Genomic DNA, 23358 nt, shown 5'->3' on the forward strand with positions numbered 1-23358 from the left:
TAAATAACCAGTGGGGTTGTTGACCCAGGTCTTGGAGTTAGGTAGGAACTTTTAAATGTTGATCCAGAGATTATTCGGACGGCCATTATTGAGTTGGGAATGAATTATTTCCCCCAAAATGGGGGTAAGTAAATTGGCTTCTGCCTCATTGTTTTTTTTTTTTACTTTCCTCTGGATCAACAAGGAAGGGCGGGGGGGGGGGGGGGGGGGGGAGTGGAAGCAGGCTGAACTTTCTGTACTGCCAAGTTTCTGTTCTGTTTTGTAAACCCTGGTTCCAATTGCAGTTTATATACCTAAAATGATTCAGGATAAATTCAATTTGGATTTCCGATTAATCCATTGACATTTAGATGCCAGAGCTACAGTTTGTTTTACCTTATGTGGCTTTTAATAACTTTCTTAAACAACTAAAGCAAATGTTCCAATACTGTCTAGACCCGTTTTGTTTCCTAATATCATGGTATTGTATAGTCATGCAGCTAGCTTCCTTCTGTGTATTGTGGTATGGTAGATTGCATTGCTTTGTCTAATGTCTTTCAGCACTGTGGCGTCTTCTTGCTGAGGCATTCTTTTCTTCAGTGATATTTAATTGGTTACACCACTCTTTACCTCTCTTTATTCACTGTCTCTGTTCTTTCCTTTATATAGGGCAGTAAGTCCGGAACTGAAGTCATATGCACTGGGTGTTCTGTTTCTTCTTTTGCGTTTGATCGGTAAGTTTCATCTGTTCAGTACTATAGTCCATTGTCACAGTACATAAAGTCCGTGACCTCTACGCACACATAAAGGACAGAACACACTCTGGAGCGCTTATGTAAAAAAGATATTGGATACAACAGTGATCGCTTCCGTGGTCACGTCAGGATGGTTTTTGTGCACATCACTGTTTTCATCTGACATCTACTATGGGGAATTTTCCTGTCGTAGTCACAGTATGTAAGACTGTAACTCTACTGTATTGTCAGTTCACAGTTCCAAAGGATTTTCTTAAGCTACAGAACATCACTTTTGTACTTTTTTGTTAGAATGTATTTTATCTCACCTCATGCAGTTTTCTGTTATCGAAAGGAAAAGCTATGACCAGTGAACCCTGCAGAGCCTTTAGCCGTCTGTATTAGAGCGTCGGCGGCATAATAAAATGTATCAACATTATGAAAAGTATGAAAAAAAAGCTATTCTTTAAAAGGTGCACTGCTGGAAAAAAAAAGCTATGATCTGGCATAGTTTATTGTCATTATTTATTACTGTCTGTTGTCCTGCTGGAGGCCATGCCTCTTTCCACTAAGCTTTGCCTACCTTTGGAACAATGGCATAAAAATGAAAAAAGTCACACATCAAAATTTTCAACTTTTGTTTTTACACCAGCAAGCTGGCGCAAGTGTCCTGACAAATTCCTCATATGTTTTGAATTACTCTAATAGCATGAATAGGATGAGACAATGGACTTTTTTTCCCCCCCCTTTTACCCTATTTAAACCCAAATGGATCTTATTGTCTAGTAAATTACACAGTCTATAAAATATTCTCTTCAAAATACAAACGGACCTAGATAAGCTGGGGATTGGGTAGAAAAATGGCAAATGAAGTTCAATGTTGATAAATGTAAGGTTATGCACATGGGCAGGAGAAACGGATGTCATCAATATACAGTAAATGGGGTACGGCTAGGGAAAAGTGATATGGAAAAAGACCTGGGGTACTATTGGACTGGAGATTAAACTGGAGCAATCAATGCCAGTCAGCTGCTGCAAAAGCAAATAAAGTCTTGGGTGCATTAAAAGAGGTATAGGGGCGAAGGACGAGAACATTATTCTTCCACTATATAAGGCACTTGTCAGGCCTCACATGGAATACTGCGTACAGTTCTGGACACCGGTGCTCAGGAAGGATGTTGCAGTGCTTGAGGGGGTTCAAAGAAGGGCGACTAAATTAATAAACTAGAATACCCAGAGAGGCTATCAAAATCGGGATTATTTACCCCCGAAAAAAGACGGCTAAGGGGTGATCAAATAACTATATATGTTAGGGGGAAATACAAGGATCTCCCCCATGATCTTTTTATACCCAGGACTGTGACGATAACAAAATGGCATCCGCTACGTCTAGAAGAAGGCAGGTTTCATCACCAACACGGAGGGGGTTCTTTACTGTAAGAGCAGTGAAACTGTGGAACTCTCTGCCTGAGGATGTGGTAATGGCAAAATAGATAGAGGAGTTTAAAAGGGGACTAGATGTCTTTCTAGAGCACTATGATTTTACAGGATATAGACATAAGGTGACCAGTGGGGTTGTTGATCTCAAATGTTGATCAAGGGATTACTCTGGCTGCCATTAGGGAGTCAGCCTAAATGGCTGCTTGGGTTTTTTTTTTGCTTTCCTCTGGACCAACAAGGGGGTTGAAACAGGCTGAACTAGATGGACATTGTCTTCATTCAGCCTAACATACTATGTTACTATATTTTGCCATTCCCATGCCAAGCATCTTTAGACTGGCTGAAATCAGTTTGCCGCTCATACTGAAAAATGTATGTGTCTATGATTGACTACTCGTTGCAACAAGGGTAATTCATTCCAGAGCTAAAAATGTGGTCAGACCAGAAGACAGACAAACAGGATATCTATGGTCAAATGTAAGATACTATAATGAATTACAACAATGCCTAAACAGGATCAGCCACTCAAGCAGAGCACCCACCCCAAAAAGGGTGATCCCGCTATATGAGAGAAGCCGAAATCATGTCTGAGACAGAGAAATTACACAGGCCACAGAACTCCAAGCCACAGAACACATTTTTGGTGTAGAAAAACCACACATTTTGGTGCACTCTATCTTTTGCACCCAAATGTGTAACGTTTCACAATTTTACGCGGACCCCTACACTTTTTTCAAGTGTTGGGGGCTTACTTTTAGGGTGAATGGCTACTTAGAACTCATTAGATTTACTAAAATTTATGACATACATTAGGGTAAATTGCAGCTCTGCGTAGCTGGAGTAAATGTATTATTTGATGCACTTCTCATTGGTGGAGCCTTTACTTAGTTAACTGTTGTCTTATAAGCCAGTATAAGTAAATCTGGTCTTATGTCTGAAGGAAGACCAACTGTCATTTTCAAAGCTCACAGCTTAGAGGAAATAAGGATCCAGAGTGTCTTTCTTTCATACAGTTGAAGGAGGTATTCTGGTTGTAAAGTGAATTTTCAAAAATTCCAGATATGAAAGGTTTTTGCACCATGTTTAGGCACAGCTGGTTATGGGTATAAATCGAGCAGCCATTATCTTCTTTTCCTGGCCTCCATTTCTGATGTTTACCCATATCGCTATTTTCCAAGATTGCTTCCACAACCCTGCTAATATGCAGCTTGAAACTACATTTCTCACAATTGTAGTTCCCGTTTTCCTGCTCTGATAAGCGCTGCCCTGCTATTGGTCAGCGATTCGATTCTGAGAGCTGCAGAGAAAAAAAGCCATCTTTGGTCATTTCTACACAGCAAACCTGACCAGTAGCGTCGGAATACCTACAGGACGTATCCAAGCCAACCGGGGAGTAAACACTTCTGAAGTGCCAGGAGAACATAAGGGTTTATAGAGCCACATACACAAACTCCAAAGCAGAACCACATTGCAGACTTTAATAACTTTTGATTATCATTCATTAACGCAATACCCCTTTAAGTGAAAGCACTTTGAAGACCTGCAATTACCACTAAGACAAGGCGAGGAGATAACTGTATCTGGATTTATTATTGAGTTCAATGGGATCTGAATAAATCCATATAAAGTGAGCTACTTCTAGTGCTTGCTGCAGGCGTCTGAAATTGTTTATTAGTGCGGGTACACTTTAAGTTATGTGTGTATCATCTACTAAAACGCATTCTTTTTTATTCGGTTGTTTCCTTCGTAAATTAAAGTTGTGCAATAAAATCAGATTGAATATAGGTTTAGATATTGCTGAATATTTTAAAGGGTACCCATATTATTTATCTAAAAAAATCCTAAAGTCGGATGAGATTCTTAATTTATTTTTAAAGTGGTTAAGTGGAAAAATTATACAATTGCGAAGCTGGAATAATAATTAAGTTAGCTGCCTCTTAAAACAACATCCATGTGGATCATCTGCGTTATGTAGTTCCTAAAGAATTATGTACATCATTGTAATTGCATGCTCATGTGATCACTGTGGGGGGCTGGACTGGGACTGATAGCCAGGGTCCCACTGCAATGACTCAGACTGGAGAAATCTCCCAACATGAATAGCATTCACAGGATCTAGGCAGTTAATCGGTGGAAGGAGGCTCTCCTTTGCTGAGCTAATTGCCCCTTTGCTGCACTGCTGGGCTCTACATGCATATCATGCTGATAAATAACATCATCCTAGTTTTCTTGGTGGATTTCAATGTCTTAGGGTGGCTTCACACTAGTGTTTTTTTGTGCGTCCATAGGTGCGCACCCATGTACGTACAAAAACACGCGTGAATGCAGGTCCGTGCATTGCTTTCAATGGAGCCGCGGCTGCTGTTGGCGACTCCATTGAAAACAATGGTCTGCCGACACCCCTGCATTCTTTTTCAGGGAAGGGCTTTACATATAAGCCCTTCCCTGAAAAATTTTAGTGTAAAAAAAAAATGTCCGCTGCTGACGTTACCCCCGCGGAGATGAAGAACACATCTGCTGCATGCAGCAGATGTTTCTTTCATCCCCGCTAGTTAAAAGAATTCCCTGCTGTTACATCTGCCCCATCTGTGACAGATGCAGCAGAGGAATTCTTCAATTCTCTACAGCAGCTGTCACACATGTCAGCTGCGGTAGAGGATTCTGCTGACGACAATTGATTTCAGGAAAGGGCTTTAAATATAAGCCCTTACCTGAAAATCAAGTAAAAGTGGTTTAAAAAACAGAAAAAAAATACATACTCTCCTTGCTTCAGCTGTCGGGGCTCAGCCACGTATTCTCCTGCTGTCCTGCTGTCCCCTGCACTGTGGTGCTGATCTATCAGCAGCCGGGGATTTAAAATCCCCGCCTGCTGAAAGAGCTGAATGTGATTGGCTGAGGTGCTCAGTTTTTCATCCTTTCGAGGTTGGTAAAATGAGTACACAACTTCCCGGGGGAGGGGGGGGGGGGGGGGGTTAATAAACAATTACCTGAAAGCACTGCGGAATAAGTTGGCGCATACACTTTAAAAGACCCTACCCCTTATGTTTGTTTTATATAGCACTTATCTGTAATACTTCTGTTCCTCCTCTAAATAAAGGTCACAATGGGGTTAAACAGATCAAGGCATTGTCAATGCTTCTCTATATTAATATCATTAGTGTTTTTCCCATAGTGCTTTATCATGTATCCCAAAACAGATTAAGTTTATCTAACAAAAAATAACGCTAAGTACTGAGGCCGTAAGCAGAGCTCAAGTCATCTGTGCTCCACTGTTGGTGATGTTCACAATTATAATAATTGAGCAATAATTTTTATATGCATTTCAAAGAGCAAATAATAAGACATAATAATATAGAATAATCATTATACAAGCTTTAAGACCTTGAATATTACTTTTCAACAGCAGGATTGAAAGTAAATTATTGTTCATTCCTTTAATACTCATTACAATTATACTAATGACTTCATGCAAGATAAATATACAATTATACTGTATATCAACTTTTTTGTTGCCAGGCAATAAATATCTTGAGAGGTTTAATGGCTAAGCTTTGCAAAGTTCTGCTGCCTTTTCATTAAGAATTAGTAGGCACTCAGGTGAACACATTTGAACTTCAAAATACACTTATGTTGGATGGTGATCTGTACAAAAAGAAAGAGCAATAGTGGCTCCACCTAAGGAGGTCAATCTACTATTTTTAGTTCACATAATGAAAGTCACCTTGGGATTTTGGTTTCAAAACTTTTTGAAAAGCCGTGTCTGTAGTTTGGAGGCACTGGGGTATAATGTTAGTAATTAGTTGCATTTTGCTAGCATATGTTTAACAGTTCTATTCCAACATGCAGCTAGGAAGTCAAAAAGGCGCTAAAAGGGGTTTTATTAGACTTTAATATTAAGGATGTATCCCTAGTATAGGCCCATCTCCTGGAACGTTTGACAGCTGAATGAAGGACCTGTGGTGTCTCACTGCTTGCCATGTCTCCTTCATTGATTACCTAGACACACCTACAATTATGGCCAAAGCAAAAATAAGAACACTTACTTTGAAATTCTTTAACCAAAGATAGGGGATTCTTCTCAAAATGTAAAATTAGTGACAATAGCAACTACACAAGATGAAATTTAACACAGTTTAAAATGATGAAAAACAAAAAGTACTGTAAATTGTGAGATGCGGCCTCCATGGACTAGACTTGTTTTTCCAGCACATCCCACAGTTGCTCAATTAAATTAGGATCTTGAGAACTTGGAAGCTAAGTCTACGTCTTGAATTCTTTGTCATTCTCCTCAAGCCATTTCTGAATATTTTTTGCAGTCTTCCAGGGCATATTATACTTCTGAAAGAAGATAGCGCCATTAGGGAATATCATTGTCATGAAGGGTGTGCTTGGTCTACAACAATATTTCGGTAGGTAGTACGTTCAAAGTAACATCCATGTGAATACTAGGCCCCACGGTTTCCAAGCAGAACATTGCCCAGCATCTCCCTCCTCTTGCTAGCTTGCCTTCTTACCATAGTGCATCCTCTTCCTCAGGTAAATGGTCACATACACTCAGTTGTCCGCATGAGGTTGGAGTATATACAATGTATCAGACCAGTTATCGTCTTCCATTGTTCCATGTTCTGATGCTAACACACTGATGGTGCGTGCTTTTGATAGTGCAGTCCCACACCCAGCTAGCTGTGTGTTCTGACATGTTTCGATCATAGTCTGCAGTTACTTTTTCAGTAATTTATGGTACAGTAGCTCTTCTGTGGAATCAGACCAGACAAGCTAGTCTTCAGTCCCTACATGTATCAATGAGCTTTGGGTTCACATGACCCTGGTACTGGTTTACCGGTTGTCCTTCTTTTGACCACTTTGATAGGTGCTAACTACTACAGGCCAGGAAAACCCAATAAGACCTGCCATTTTTTCTTGTTCCCTACATATCAACTTCAAGAACTGATTGGCCCCTTGCTGCCTAATGTATCTTAGCTCTGGACAAATGCCATTTTCACAAGATAATCAATGTTATTCACTGTCAGTGATTTTGGTGTTGTGACTGATTGGTGTATAGTGCAGTATTATGTATTAATAATAATAAGAGGAATTATTATTTAGGATATCATAAATGGTATGTTCACACAGAGGAATCCATGTTGGATTTTCCTGCAGATTCCGCTTCTAAAAACCACAACAAAAATCTGGAGCTAAGTTGTGCATTTCTTCTTTGGCTATCCATATGTACAACTATGGATCTGCCTGAAGATTTAGCCCTTTTCAATGGCTAAATCTGCATGCAGAATTCTCAATACAGAATGAGTGCCATATCCATCCTGAGGCGGGAAAGCGTTAAGGGACACTGTCTGCCCTTAGTAAGCTCTCAAATATACATGCGAGATCAGCATTGATCACAGCATCTAAGAGGTTAACTGCAGGCATCTGTGTTATGGCTGATCCCTGCCGTGGCAGCAGGGAGCCAGCTGTTTGTCAGTAATAGCTGGCTCCCACTGCAGACAGTGCAGGCTCTGCTTTTGAACCCCTTACTTGCTGCGATTAAAGGGGTTCTGTCATTAAAAACAAAAAATTATATACTTACCTATTGCTCCCCAGGCAACCTTACCTCTCCTCTTCTCCTCCCAAATCTTCTCCTGGATCGTCTTGCAGCTTGTGTCACGTGACCTGCAGCTACCCGATTTAGCTGGATCCGGTGATGTAACGTACATTGCGCTACATTCTGCTTCCTTCAGGTCAATGTACGCATACGTCACTAGTGACGTAGCGTTCATTGCCCAGGCAGGGAAGTAGTGGGTGTACACCACTGTTGGGCTGCTTGACAGCCAGGTGACGCCCCCACTTCCTCATTGATAGGGGGTACCGGAAGGCACAGGGGAGAAGGCACAGCAGCGGCAGCGCAGAGGAGCATCAAGGGACAAGGCAGAACAGCGGGCCAGCAGCAAAGGCTCCTGCGACACAGGAGCTTCAGAGTGGGGGTCCTTCAGCGCCAGAGCATCAGGGGAGAAGGCAGAGCAACGGTACAACAGCGGAGGCATACAGCGGGGGAACGACACAGCCGGAGCAGTGGACCAATAGCGGAGGCTACAGCACCGCAGGGGAGCATGACAACAGGGGACGGAGGCCCTTGGGAAGTGTTGGGTGTTCAGGGACAGAGAGGCAGGGAGAAACACTATCAGATTTTGGTGGACTGCAGGCAGGACTGCACAGCTCCAATCACTGCACTGGATGGGCGGAAGTAGCTTTGTGAGGGCGGAAGTGGTCAGCACAGCAAGGGGTGCTGGGAGATGACCTAGCAGGAGGGGCTGAAGATGTAAACAGACCATGGAGTTGAAAAATGGAGCCTAGGTAAGTACTACCTCTGAAAAAAACGTTTTGTATGTGTTATTTACCACAGCCTGTGCCGGCAGGGCAGATTTACTGGAGAAAAAAAATACAGATTGTAATGACAGAACCCCTTTAATGACAATTACTATATGTATGGTGTTAACATAGAGAGGAAGCTCCCTCTGTGACATTATTGTCTGTCCACCATAAATATTTTTTAGGCCAACAGGTTGCCTTGGCAACTGGAGGTAGCTTTAGGCCTAACAGTAGCTTTTGAGACTGCCATAGCAAGTGCTGGCAAGGAAATCGCATAATACATTGCAGTACAGAAGTATGGCAGTGTGTTTATTATTTAAATGATTATAAAATCACAAGTTCAAGTTCCCTAAAATGACATAAAAAGGTGAAAAAATGGAATAGTAAAAAAAAAAATCATATAAAAAAAAACGTCTCCCTTTTTTTGTAAAAAAAATAAAAAGCCATGTGTTTGGTATTGTTGCATATATAGCAACCCATACAATAAATTAAACACACATTTTATCCTGCACAGTAAACATTATAGAAAAGGCCAAAAAACTGAGCCAACATGCTTTTTTTTGTTAATTTTGAGAACTATAAAGTGATTTAAAAAGTCATATATACCTCAAAATGGTACCAATAAAAATGCAAAAAAACAAGCCCACACACAGTCTGTCCATTAAAAAATAAAAAAAGTTCTGGACCTTTGAGTTCAGCAGTTGAAAAGTTATTTTTCAAAAAAGGGTTTGTATTGTAAAAAAGTGGAAAAAACAAATAAAATGTGTAAACTTGGCATTATCATAATTATGTCCACCTGTATAAAAAGGTTGTCAGTAGAGATGAGCGAACACCAAAATGTTCGGGTGTTCGTTATTCGTAACGAACTTCCCGTGATGCTCGAGGGTTCGTTTCGAACAACGAACCCCATTGAAGTCAATGGGCGACCAGAACATTTTTGTATTTCGCCGATGCTCGCTAAGGTTTTCATGTGTGAAAATCTGGGCAATTCAGGAAAGTGATGGGAATGACACAGTGACGGATAGGGCAGGCGAGGGGCTACATGTTGGGCTGCATCTCAAGTTCACAGGTCCCACTATTAAGCCACAATAGCGGCAAGAGTGGGCCCCCCCCCCTCCCAACAACTTTTACTTCTGAAAAGCGCTCATTAGCATGGCATACCTTAGCTAAGCACCACACTACCTCCAACAAAGCACAATCACTGCCTGGATGACACTCCACTGACACTTCTCCTGGGTTACATGCTGACCAACCGCCCCCCCTCCCCCCCACAGCGCACACCAAAGTGTCCCTGGGCAGCCTTCAGCTGCCCTCATGCCACACCACGCTCATGTCTATTTAGAATTGCGTCTGCCATGACGAGGGACCGCAGGCACACACTGCAGAGGTTGGCATGGCTAGGCAGCGACCCTCTTTAAAAGTGGCGGAGCGATAGCCCACAATGCTGTACAGAAGCAATGAGAAATATAATCCTGTGCCACCGCCATCAGGAGCTGCACACGTGGGCATAGCAATGGGGAACCTATGTGCCACACACTATTCATTCTGTCAAGGTGTCTGCATGCCCCAGTCAGACCGGGCTTTTTAATTCATAGACACAGGCAGGTACAACTCCCTATTGTGAAGTCCCTGTCGACCCACAGCATGGGTGGCTCCCTGGAACCCACCGGTGGTACACAGAAATATCCCATTGCATTGCCCAACACAGCTGAGGTAGTAATGTCGTGCTTAATGCAGGTGGGCTTCGGCCCACACTGCATGCCCCAGTCTGACTGGGGTTCTTTATAAGTGTACAGATGTAGTAAAAACTCCGTGTGCACCTACAGCATGGGTGGGTGCCAGGAAGCCACCGGCGGTACATAGAAATATCCCATTGCATTGCCCAACACAGCTGAGGTAGTAATGTTGTGCTTAACCCTTTCCAATCCAATTTGTATATGGTTTTCCTAGGGGGCTTACTCTTTTTCTGCCGTTATACAACGGCGCTATATGCTGGCTAAAGCCAGTACTGCATGAGCTGACACGTAGGATAGGCTCCGACAGCAGAGAGGCTGGCAATATACAGTAAGAGAACCCCGACGGACGTCTACCAACAACGGAGCTGTACAGCCTTAAACCCTAATGTCTTCACAGGTCACACAGTGGACTGGAAAGGGTTAATGCAGGTGGGTTTCGGCCCACACTGCATGCCCCAGTCAGACTGGGTTTCTTTATAAGTGGAAACAGATGCATTTATAATTCCCTGTGGACCCACTGCCTGGGTGGGTGCCAGGAAGCCACCGGCGGTACATAGAAATATCCCATTGCATTGCCCAACACAGCTGAGGTAGTAATGTTGTGCGTAATACAGGTGGGCTTCGGCCCACACTGCATGCCCCAGTCAGACTGGGGTTCTTTAGAAGTGTACAGATGTATTAAAAACTCCGTGTGCACCTACAGCATGGGTGGCTCCCTGGAACCCACCGGCGGTACACAAAAATATCCCATTGCATTGCCCAACACAGCTGAGGTAGTAATGTCGTGCTTAATGCAGGTGGGCTTCGGCCCACACTGCATGCCCCAGTCAGACTGGGGTTCTTTACAAGTGGACACATGTAGGTTAAACTCCCTGTGGACCCACTGCTTGGGTGGGTGCCAGGAAGCCACCGGCGGTACATAGAAATATCCCATTGCATTGCCCAACACAGCTGAGGTAGTAATGTTGTGCGTAATACAGGTGGGCTTCGGCCCACACTGCATGCCCCAGTCAGACTGGGGTTCTTTAGAAGTGTACAGATGTATTAAAAACTCAGTGTGCACCTACAGCATGGGTGGCTCCCTGGAACCCACCGGCGGTACACAAAAATATCCCATTGCATTGCCCAACACAGCTGAGGTTACGTCAGCTGTAATGCAGGTGGGCTAAAAATTAATTTGATTACACTGTAGGCGAGGGCCCACAAAAATTGCTGTATCAACAGTACTAATGTACATCCCAAAAATTGGCCATGGCCAGCCAAGAGGGCAGGTGAAACACATTAATCGCTTTGGTTAATGTGGCTTAAGTGGTAACTAGGCCTGGAGGCAGCCCAGTGTAACGAAAAATTGGTTCAAGTTAAAGTTCCAATGCTTTTAAGCGCATTGAAACTTTTAAAAATTGTTCTGAAAAATTATTTGACTGAGCCTTGTGGCCCTAAGAAAAATTGCCCGTTCAGCGTGATTACGTGAGGTTTCAGGAGGAGGAGCAGGAGGAGGAGGAGGAGGAATATTAGACACAGATTGATGAAGCAGAAATGTCCCCGTTTTGGATGGTGAGAGAGAACGTAGCTTCCATCCGCGGGTGCAGCCTACGTATTGCTTACGTATCGCTGCTGTCCGCTGGTGGAGAACAGAAGTCTGGGGAAATCCAGCCTTTGTTCATCTTGATGAGTGTTAGCCTGTCGGCACTGTCGGTTGACAAGCGGCTACGCTTATCTGTGATGATTCCCCCAGCCGCACTAAACACCCTTTCCGACAAGACGCTAGCCGCAGGACAAGCAAGCACCTCCAGGGCATACAGCGCGAGTTCAGGCCACGTGTCCAGCTTCGACACCCAGTAGTTGTAGGGGGCAGAGGCGTCACCAAGGATGGTCGTGCGATCCGCTACGTACTCCCTCACCATCCTTTTACAGTGCTCCCGCCGACTCAGCCGTGACTGGGGAGCGGTGACACAGTCTTGGTGGGGAGCCATAAAGCTGGCCAGGCCCTTAAAGACTGTTGCACTGCCTGGGATGTACATGCTGCTCGATCTACGCACATCCCCTGCTACCTTGCCCTCGGTACTGCGCCTTCTGCCACTAGCGCTGTCGGCTGGGAATTTTACCATCAGCTTGTCCGCAAGGGTCCTGTGGTATAGCAACACTCTCGAACCCCTTTCCTCTTCGGGAATCAGAGTGGGCAGGTTCTCCTTATACCGTGGATCGAGCAGTGTGTACACCCAGTAATCCGTCGTGGCCAGAATGCGTGCAACGCGAGGGTCACGAGAAAGGCATCCTAACATGAAGTCAGCCATGTGTGCCAGGGTACCAGTACGCAACACATGGCTGTCCTCACTAGGAAGATCACTTTCAGGATCCTCCTCCTCCTCCTCCTCCTCCTCAGGCCATACACGCTGAAAGGATGACAGGCAATCAGCCGGTGTACCGTCAGCAGCGGCCCAAGCTGTCTCTTCCCCCTCCTCCTCATCCTCCTCATGCTCCTCCTCCTCCTGTACGCGCTGAGAAATAGACAGGAGGGTGCCCTGACTATCCAGCGGCATACTGTCTTCCCCCGCCCCCGTTTCCGAGCGCAAAGCAGCTGCCTTTATGGTTTGCAGGGAATTTCTCAAGATGCATAGCAGAGGAATGGTGACGCTAATGATTGTAGCATCGCCGCTCACCACCTGGGTAGACTCCTCAAAATTACCAAGGACATGGCAGATGTCTGCCAACCAGGCCCACTCTTCTGAAAGGAATTGAGGAGGCTGACTCCCACTGCGCCGCCCATGTTGGAGTTGGTATTCGACTATAGCTCTCCGTTGTTCATAGAGCCTGGCCAACATGTGGAGCGTAGAGTTCCACCGTGTGGGCACGTCGCACAGCAGTCGGTGCACTGGCAGCTTAAAGTGATGTTGCAGGGTGCGCAGGGTGGCAGCGTCCGTGTGGGACTTGCGGAAATGTGCGCAGAGCCGGCGCGCCTTTACGAGCAGGTCTGACAAGCGTGGGTAGCTTTTCAGAAAGCGCTGAACCACCAAATTAAAGACGTGGGCCAGGCATGGCACGTGCGTGAGGCTGCCGAGCTGCAGAGCCGCCACCAGGTTACGGCCGTTGTCACACACGACCATGCGCGGTTGGAGGCTCAGCGGCGCAAGCCAGCGGTCGGTCTGCTGTGTCAGACCCTGCAGCAGTTCGTGGGCCGTGTGCCTCTTATCGCCTAAGCTGAGTAGTTTCAGCACGGCCTGCTGACGCTTGCCCACCGCTGTGCTGCCACACCGCGCGACACCGACTGCTGGCGACATGCTGCTGCTAACACATCTTGATTGTGAGACAGAGGAGGAGGAGGAGGGTGCTTTAGTGGAGGAAGCATACACCTCCGCAGATACCAGCACCGAGCTGGGGCCCGCAATTCTGGGGGTGGGTAGGACATGAGCGGTCCCAGGCTCTGACTCTGTCCCAGCCTCCACTAAATTCACCCAATGTGCCGTCAGGGAGATGTAGTGGCCCTGCCCGCCTGTGCTTGTCCACGTGTCCGTAGTTAAGTGGACCGTGGCAGTAACCGCGTTGGTGAGGGCGCGTACAATGTTGCGGGAGACGTGGTCGTGCAGGGCTGGGACGGCACATCGGGAAAAGTAGTGGCGACTGGGAACTGAGTAGCGCGGGGCCGCCGCCTCCATGATACTTTTGAAGGACTCCGTTTCCACAACCCTATACGGCAGCATCTCAAGGCTGATGAATTTTGCGATGCGGACGGTTAACGTTTGAGCGTGCGGGTGCGTGGCGGCGTACTTGCGCTTGCGCTCGAACACTTGCGCAAGCGACGGCTGAACGGTGCGCTGAACTACACTGCTGGATGGGGCCGAGGACAGCGGAGATGAGGGTGTGGGTGCAGGCCATGAGGCGGTAGTGCCTGTGTCCTGAGAGGGGGGTTGCATCTCAGTGGCAGGTTGGGGCACAGGGGGAGAGGCAGGGGTGCAAACCGGAGGCGGTGAACGGCCTTTGTCCCACCTTGCGGGGTGCTTGGCCATCATATGTCTGCGCATGGTGGTGGTGGTGAGGCTGTTGGTGTTGGCTCCCCGGCTGAGCTTTGCGCGACAAAGGTTGCACACCACTGTTCGTCGGTCGTCAGGCGTCTCTGTGAAAAACTGCCAGACCTTAGAGCACCTCGGCCTCCGCAGGGTGGCATGGCGCGAGGGGGCGCTTTGGGAAACACTTGGTGGATTATTCGGTCTGGCCCTGCCTCTACCCCTGGCCACTGCACTGCCTCTTGCAACCTGCCCTGCTGATGCCCTTGACTCCCCCTCTGAAGACCTGTCCTCCTGAGTAAGCGTTGCACACCAGGTGGGGTCAGTCACCTCATCGTCCTGCTGCTCTTCCTCCGAATCCTCTGTGCGCTGCTCCCTGGGACTTACTGCCCTTACTACTACCTCACTGCAAGACAACTGTGTCTGATCGTCATCGTCCTCCTCACCCACAGAAAGTTGTTGAGACAGTTGGCGGAAGTCCCCAGCCTCTTCCCCCGGACCCCGGGAACTTTCGAATGGTTGGGCATCAGTGACGATAAACTCCTCTGGTGGGAGAGGAACCGCTGCTGCCCAATCTAAGCAGGGGCCCGAGAACAGTTCCTGGGAGTGCTCCCGCTCCTGAGCAGGTGTTATTGTAGTGGAGTGAGGAGGCTGGGAGGAAGGAGGAGCAGCAGACAGAGGATTCGGATTGGCAGCAGTGGACGGCGCAGAACTGCGGGTAGACGATAGGTTGCTCGAAGCACTTTCTGCCATCCAGGACAGGACCTGCTCACACTGCTCATTTTCTAATAACCGTCTCCCGCGTGGACCCATTAATTGGGCGATGAATGTGGGGACGCCAGAAACGTGCCTCTCTCCTAATCGCGCAGCAGTCGGCTGCGACACACCTGGATCAGGAGCTTGGCCTGTGCCCACACCCTGACTTGGCCCTCCGCGTCCTCGGCCGCGTCCACGTCCTCTAGGCCTACCCCTACCCCTCAGCATGCTGTATTACCAGTGATTTGATTTCACAGGCAGGAAATAAATTGGCGCAAGACTGCAGGCCAAATATAATTTTTGCCCTTTTTGGAAAACGAAAGGCCCCACTGCCTCTAGTGAATGAATTATCTAAGTTTAATAACTGTGCTGTGTCCCTGCTTATGTGTCACAGAACGTGAGGGTAGCAGAGTTATTATAACTCTGGCAGAGCAGGTATTTTTTTTCCCAATTAAGGAAAGCAAATGGCGAAGCCAGCAGTAAAGCGTAGCTGGGTGCGTATGATTTAGCACTGTTCTTCACGCAGCTCACACGTCTCCACCGCCCGTAAGGACGGACAGAGGCTGGACAAATAGATTTGTTTTCAGTTTTTTCCCACCAAAAGGCAGCACTGCGTATATTCTATGAACATGAGAAGTTTAATAACTGTGCTGTGTCCCTGCTTATGTGTCACAGAACGTGAGGGTAGCAGAGTTATTATAACTCTGGCAGAGCAGGTATTTTTTTTCCCAATTAAGGAAAGCAAATGGCGAAGCCAGCAGTAAAGCGTAGCTGGGTGCGTATGATTTAGCACTGTTCTTCACGCAGCTCACACGTCTCCACCGCCCGTAAGGACGGACAGAGGCTGGACAAATAGATTTGTTTTCAGTTTTTTCCCACCAAAAGGCAGCACTGCATATATTCAATGAATAATAACTGTGTTGTGGCCCTGCCTATACAATTCTTTCCCTGCAGTATCAATGGAGGGTGGAATGCTCTGCAGAGGCGATTTTGAGAAGCCCAAAAAAAATGCAGCACAGCTAACAGCAGCCTGGACAGTACTGCACACGGATAAATATGGCCCTAGAAAGGACCGTTGAGGTTCTTGAAGGCTACACTCACTCCTAACACTCTCCCTGCCTATGCAGCACTTCTGTCCCTAATGCCAGGTGCAACGGTCTGCAGAGGCGATTTTGAGAAAAAAAAAAATCCCACTGCTAACAGCAGCCAACACACAGCTATCAGTGGCCCTAATAAGGACCTTTGGGGGGTCTTGAAGCCTACACTAACTACCAATTCTTTCCCTACAGCAGCTCCGGTATAAACAGCACTGTCCCTCATCTAACTCACACCGCATCTGAGGCGAGCCGCGGGAGGGGCCGACTTTTATATTAGGCGAACACCTGATCTCGCCAGCCACTCACAGCAGGGGGGTGGTATAGGGCTTAAACGTTGCAGGGGGAAGTTGTAATGCCTTCCCTGTCTTTCAATTGGCCAGAAAAGCGCGCTAACGTCTCAGGGAAGGAAGTGAAAGTAACCAGAACACCGCATGGTGTTCGTTACGAATAACGAACATCCCGAACACCCTAATATTCGCACGAATATCAAGCTCGGACGAACGCGTTCGCTCATCTCTAGTTGTCAGGTCATCTATATCGTTTAGTGAGTGCAGTAAAAAAGGAAAACACAATGGCAGAATGTTTGTGTTTTTTCACCCGCCCCACCCCCCCAAACAAAAAATAATAGAAGATATGCAATGCATTATAGGTACCCCAAAATAGTAACATAAACACCTACAGCTCGCCATGTGAAGAACAAGTCCTCATAAGGCTACGTAGAAAGAAAAATAAAAGGTTATGGCTTTTCAAATGTGGAGATGAAACTCCCCCCAAATTGTGTCCTAAAGTACAAACGAGCAAAGGACAGCTTTAGCCAGCTTAATAGTGTATGGCTGATGCCCAGATATTATGTCCGCATTCCATGCACAGATTTTTTAACACTGTTGATTTAATGCAAAAAAATGTAAAAAAAAATTTCTCTGATTAGTCCTCATCCATAAGTCAACTGTAGACAGTTTGGGTAATGATGACCCAGGTGATAGAATCAGGTTCACTTAGAAGTCATCACTAAGAAGTGGCTCGTAGACTGATCTTTTTTCTTAACATGGGGGTAATACACTTCAAAAATGTTATTGTACTTGTGCTTTATAACTGGAGTATTATCATTAGCAAACCTATAGAACAACTTTAAGCTGTGTCATTGTAGTAAAATATTTTTGAATGCAAACCGAGGGAAGACACACCAAAAAACCTACAACTGTGTCCAGAAAGCCAGCTATATGAGATTTTATGTGTTTGGAGCAACATAGTGAGAAAGTGCCAACTTTCATAAGCAATTGGAATATGAGTACTGAAGGTAGAAATTAGTGAGACTGAATCCAAATCACAAAGACTTAGTGAATATTAATGAGACTTGGCAGGCAAGATACCACGACTAGCTGCCGTATCTGGCAGTTATGACAACTAGGTCACCTACTTCCAGCTTCACAAATGTATTCTGAGGACCCTTCGATATTTAACAGATTATGAGTTGAATTTAGCTCTTTTATGAAAAAAGGAATTCCATAATTTTTGCATCCATTAAATACCTAATCTTGTGGGGCTCCCGAGGTTCTCCATGTTATGGTCTCAATCTTTGAACCTGTTTTGTTTCTTGCTAAGGGCAAAGTTTGGAGTGTTGACAAATTATAGGAAACACGTGTTGATTGTTCAGTGGACAATATAGGAATGAGAGCTCTACTTCATTTAAGATTGTGATCCTTACAAGTAATGATTAGAAGGATAATAAATTGCGTACTACTGCGCACAGCTCTCCTCTACTTTACAGCGCTAAGCCACAGGCAGAACAATTTTAATAAGCTGATGTGGAGCTTGCCATTATAAAATAATAGCTGTATTTCTGCAGGGTATGCACGTAACTAGTAAATGGAGAGACTTTGGGGAAATTAACCTGTTTGCTTAGCAGTAAAAGTGTCAGTAGTGCAAAAATTAATTGACTGTGGAAGAAAGACATTGTGGTTATTTAGGAAAAGATCATGCAGCGCTTAGCATTGCACATTTGTGACTTTTCATATCTGCTGTGGGATAACACTTGCTGAGGAGAGAACTTTGAAAGAAGAAGACTCCTGCACTGGACCAGTGTGGGGGCCTCCTAAATTAAAGAAAAAATAAATTTTTTGGTGTCTGGTTACATAGTAGTAGTTGTATCACAAGATGAGAAAACTTAGCTAGAGTTTGATATCATGTTAATGGTCAGTTGCTCAATGCCATTTCATGGCAGTCAGAAGGATTTCCAAGTAACGGAAAAATCAAATCAGAAGACCCCCACACCAGAATCATCTGTCAACAAATTACTGAATTAAAAGGTCTTTCCACCATAAACTTAGTTAACCTAAGTGTGGCCAGTGGAAGCCAAAGGATCAAAGAGTTGGGCCTCATGTCCACGGCAAGTACGGTGGAATCCCGCAGCGGTTTCCACCTGTGCCCACAGCCATGAGGCCAAAATTGACAGCATACTCGCCTGTCCGGACGCGGCGGATCTTCCCTCCATCATGGCTGGATCTTCTTTCTTTAGCACGGCGGATGTGCTTGATGCGCCGGCAACGTGCTGTGCGCATGTGCTCTGCACACTTTTTTCGTTAATCACCTGCTCTCCTGCTGATCTGCGGCACAGCACAAAAACAGCTGCGGTTGTGCCGCGGATCCAGACAGCTACCACTGACTTCAATGAAAGCCAGGGGAGCGGCCCGTGTGGGAGATCCATGGGAAAATGGAGCATGCTGTGATTTCTTCCCGCGTATGCGACCCGCTCGCCGGGAATAAAACACACTTAGTTGCCCTGCGGATGCTAATGCATCCCTTTGGGCTTTTGGAGCTGCGGATCTCCAGCATGGGGGACACACACGGATTTTATAATTAAAATCCGCACATGGACATTGAGCCTTAGGAGGAGAGCCACAGTATTTTTAAGATTGCCACCAGTCTGAAAATTGGGGTACAGTGGCTCACTTCAACTTTTTAGATTGGTAGCAATCTGCCCAGTGAGGATGTGATAGATATTCCATAAATGTATGTGGTGACAAAACCTGGTCCAGAAAAGTCTTCTTTTCAAGTTTTCAACACATCTAGTTTAGACATCATTGAAGGTAGAGTAGACCTTAATCACTGTCTTAATATATAACACTACTATCATCATAAAATATGGTTTTAAGCTACCATTATTGATATATTTCTGTATCTCTTTTACAGGATTCATACCTCCACCCCTCATCTTTGGAGCTGGAATTGATTCCACCTGTCTTTTCTGGAGCACATTTTGTGGAGAGCAGGGAGCCTGCGCACTGTATGACAATGTTGCCTATAGATATCTTTATGTCAGCATCGCTATAACCCTGAAGTCCTTAGCTTTTATCCTTTATACTACTACATGGCAATGCCTGCGGAAAAACTATAAGAGATACATAAAAAATCATGAGGGAGGGCTCACTACAAGTGAATATTTTGCCTCAACATTGACCTTAGATAACCTTGGACGAGACACTATCTCCCAAAATAAAACGAACAGGACAAAATTCATCTATAACCTGGAAGACCATGAGTGGTGTGAAAACATGGAGTCTGTTTTATAGTATAAGATGGGCGGACTGACTCTATCTGTTGTTCACGCAAGAGATTCTTTATTTTTTAAAGGAAAACAAAAAATATATATATAAATATATTGTGTTTCTTTTGGACATTGGATGGTACTTTGGTAATTAGCCTATAGAATGGTATACGAAGGGAAAGCAAACAGAGATGCCGCTGTTAGTTCTCAGGTCTTCAGCATCTGATCTTCCAGCATGATGGATACTGGAGCAAGTCCCTTTGGCTTGTCTAATGGAGAGCCCAACAGGCTCACAAAAGTGGCTCGTAAACTAAAAAAAGCTGGTAAGAGTCCAGCCTTGAATTTAATGGCATCATGCATTGCTGCATTTTGATTGATACAAGTGCAACCCATTTGCTGGATAATGGCTGATGGCACCCTTTAAATATTCTTCTAAATGAGCTCTCTCATCGCTATGAATGGCAACCAAGTCCAGGCTTTAATAAATCCTAATCAACGTAATGACTTTCAAGACAATAAGAGAGCGCTGGAAAAAAATCCATGTTTTTATTACTTTTTTTTTAAACCAGATCATTGATAGAAATGTTACCCGATAATGTCACATAAGTTTGTATCCCATTAGTAATGGTTCGTAGATCCTAGTTCAGTAGAGCATGATTCCGGCTGTTCTTCTTCCTGCAGGATTTGAGAATAGTTGCAACGAGCTGAGAAAAAAAATCTTTACAAGTCTTTTTCATGCATTACTGAAGAGCCATCTTTAATGCTTAATGTTACTGTAACAAACAAGGCACAGAATATAACTGCAAGTTGCGTCTTGTACATCTAGCTCATTCCCCCAGTATATCTGCAGTTCTCAAGGTGTGATGAGTCTATACAGTAGGTCTATCACTGCACAGAATGGGTATTTATCTATAGAGATGATATCATAGAGTATCACTGCAAAATTCTCTATATAAAACCTTGTGCTTTAGGATCCAATCAAATTAAAATATAATAATCTTTATTTGTATAGCGCCAAACTTATTCTGCAGCTCTCAAAAATCACCTCCTGCCACAAAAAAACATGATTAATCAACAACAGATATACAAAACAAAAAAATAGGCTTAGATATAGTGCATAGATATGTTAAATCATACATATAAAAACAAGTGGGTGCAACTGTTTGCTTGTGGAAAAAACTAACATCCTTGATGAATCCACCAAAGCCAAACATTAAAGGGACTGTCTTGGCCTAGAGAAACAAAGAACCACTTCTTTGACTGTCTGATACACACTTTGCATATTATGTTTGATTATTATAAATACTACATGCTGGTTTGACCAAACAGCACTACTCATGTGGGCAGCACTGGTTAATCAATGCAGCTGTAGTGTGTTAGACTAATGATGCATACTAGTGCACAATGTGCATCAGGTGGTCAGAGAAGCTAGTGTGACAACCTATGTTTCTCCAGGCCTGGAGGGTCACTTTAAACCTCTTGGTGAAGGGAGGGGAATCCAAAATAAACATTTTAATAAACAAATAAAAAAATAAACACCTAACTGCGGGACTATCACCCTGAAAAGGGCACCCCTGCTCCACGAAGACTGTCCCCTATAATGCACCTAAACAAGTCCTCTCTAAGTATATGAAAGATAATAACACATAAATTCCCAATGCAAACGCATTTCTCTCTGAAGATAAAAATGGGGTTCATCGGGGGGAAAAAAGAAAAGCAGGGAAATAGTCTAATCTCTTGATAATGACATCCAGATAACATTATAACCGATGTCAATTTTGAGAATTTATGTTCTTTTCTTTAATTTGCTTGGAGAGGGCTTGTTTAGGTTCAATATAGGAGACAGTCATCATGGTGCGGGCCCCCTTTTTTAGGACAATTACCCCACAGCTTAGCAGGTGTGAGTGTAGTATATTAATAAGGAAAGCATGCCATGGCTTTGATGTGTATTTTGGATTTTTCCCCTTCCCAACATCAGAAGAGGCTTGATCTCTGGCTTTGATGGATTCATCAAAGTTGTTACCTTATTCAAGAAACTGTGAGTTACCACTACTGTTTTTATATTTAGGATTTAGCATATCTATCTATGCACTATAGCTAACTCATTTTTTTGTTTTGGGATCTGTACTGTTAATTAATCATGTTATGTTTGGGGTGATTTTAATTGATTGGATAATAAAGTATATGGTTTTATTTTTGCAGTGATACTTTATATGGCAGATCTTTTACGGATCAAGATGAAACTTGAGAGTGTGGTTCATTTATGAAGTGACACCTGCTCTACTCCAGTATAATATAGTTTTGTTTCATCCGTTTTTTTTTTCTTCTTCGTAACTAATGGATGAAAAGGAGGAAGGATAATATATATATTTTTGTACCCTCTGGCAAAATTAAGGTTAAACACCTTTATTATATGCTTCTTTCCCCAAACTGCACACATTTCCACTTACTATTTCATTCTGAGATCATTTTTCATGTTTCCTATAAAATAATAGCCTAGGATTACCTATTTTCCAGGTTCTATTCTATGGAAGATTTTAATTGATTGTTAAAGTACTATTGGGATAAAACTGGGCCAACAAAGCAGCATGCTGTGCTTTTGGGAGTCTGCTAAATAAGATGCAAATGGATGAATCAGATGCCGACGGATGCCAACGTTGAAATCTCATAAACATACTTTAGCTGTGCTAACTTTTTTATTATGAGAATTAAGAAAAGTCAAAAAAAATGTGCAGGAGTCAGCAAAGCCTTAAGAGGGATTAAAGGGAAATCCATTGGTTGAGGATACAGCAATGTTTACAGTTGACTAGAGTATCCGTTTTCATAAATGTCCCCTTATTATGTACCAAATAGAATGCAAGATTCTGCAATAATGGAAAACTGAGCACTTTAAATATGTTTACTTTCTCCATCCACTATTGCTTGTAATAGAGGCAAAGACTTGCAGCCATTTTTCTTAAGTGTACAAGTGAGTCCAAAAGCATAATTCACTAAAACATGTCGTATTAGACTAGGAAAATACACATTATAGAAAATGCACAGTGCTGTTAAAGTATTTCCAGACATCCGCTATTAGGATCGGAACACAAAATGTAATGTTAGAAGAAATGAACCTGCGTAAACACATAGCACAGATTTTGAATTATTAATTGACTTTTTTAAGGAAGCAGTTTTCCAAAACCGCTGCATCCTTTGGGTAATCTTGGCATGTACAGCTCTGTAAGTCACTTAGACAGTGCTTGCTCTTTGATTTTGAGCACTTTCAAGTGTAAGTTAGGAAATCAATGTATATACCGTATTTGATCTCAGGAAAGTTGGATAGCTCACTCGTATAATTACAGTCTATCATGTACTGTTAAAGTGACCTTCCAGTCTTGGGACCAAATTTTGTCCTGAGACCGAAAGGAGGTTATGTTATTTGGTGCCCTACTTTGGTGATCCAAGATGACCATGCAGCTTCTTAGACTACCCAGTGCACACTGAGTATTGGAATAAGCCATTGCATGCTGCTTTCTGATTGGTCAGGACTACACATGTGAGAAGCTCTGGCCAACAAAAACGTGTTTAATGTCTTAGGCTACTGATGCATCGGCTAGTCTAAGAAGTAGTGCAGGTATCTTGAATCACATAAGCAGGGCCTCAATCACCAGCACATCAGCAGCTGTGCAGGAATAAAGGTAATATAAAACTTCCCTCTGGTCTCGAATT

The 23358-nt window shown here is 44.2% G+C and overlaps 1 protein-coding gene across 1 annotated transcript in view; it reads left to right on the forward strand.

Moving 5' to 3' along the window:
• Window positions 1-20697, forward strand: part of SLCO3A1 (solute carrier organic anion transporter family member 3A1) — a 321797-nt gene extending 301100 nt beyond the window's left edge. Inside the window, exons 9-10 of the mRNA XM_066589985.1 lie at window positions 649-713; window positions 19296-20697. Of these exons, the coding sequence (XP_066446082.1) occupies window positions 649-713; window positions 19296-19675 (445 nt within the window). The 3' untranslated portion in view covers window positions 19676-20697. The remainder of the gene's footprint in view (window positions 1-648; window positions 714-19295) is intronic.
• Window positions 20698-23358: the final 2661 nt, after the last annotated feature.

Source organism: Eleutherodactylus coqui, chromosome 2 (genome assembly GCF_035609145.1).
Source record: "Eleutherodactylus coqui strain aEleCoq1 chromosome 2, aEleCoq1.hap1, whole genome shotgun sequence".
Taxonomy (NCBI): Eukaryota; Metazoa; Chordata; class Amphibia; order Anura; family Eleutherodactylidae; genus Eleutherodactylus; species Eleutherodactylus coqui.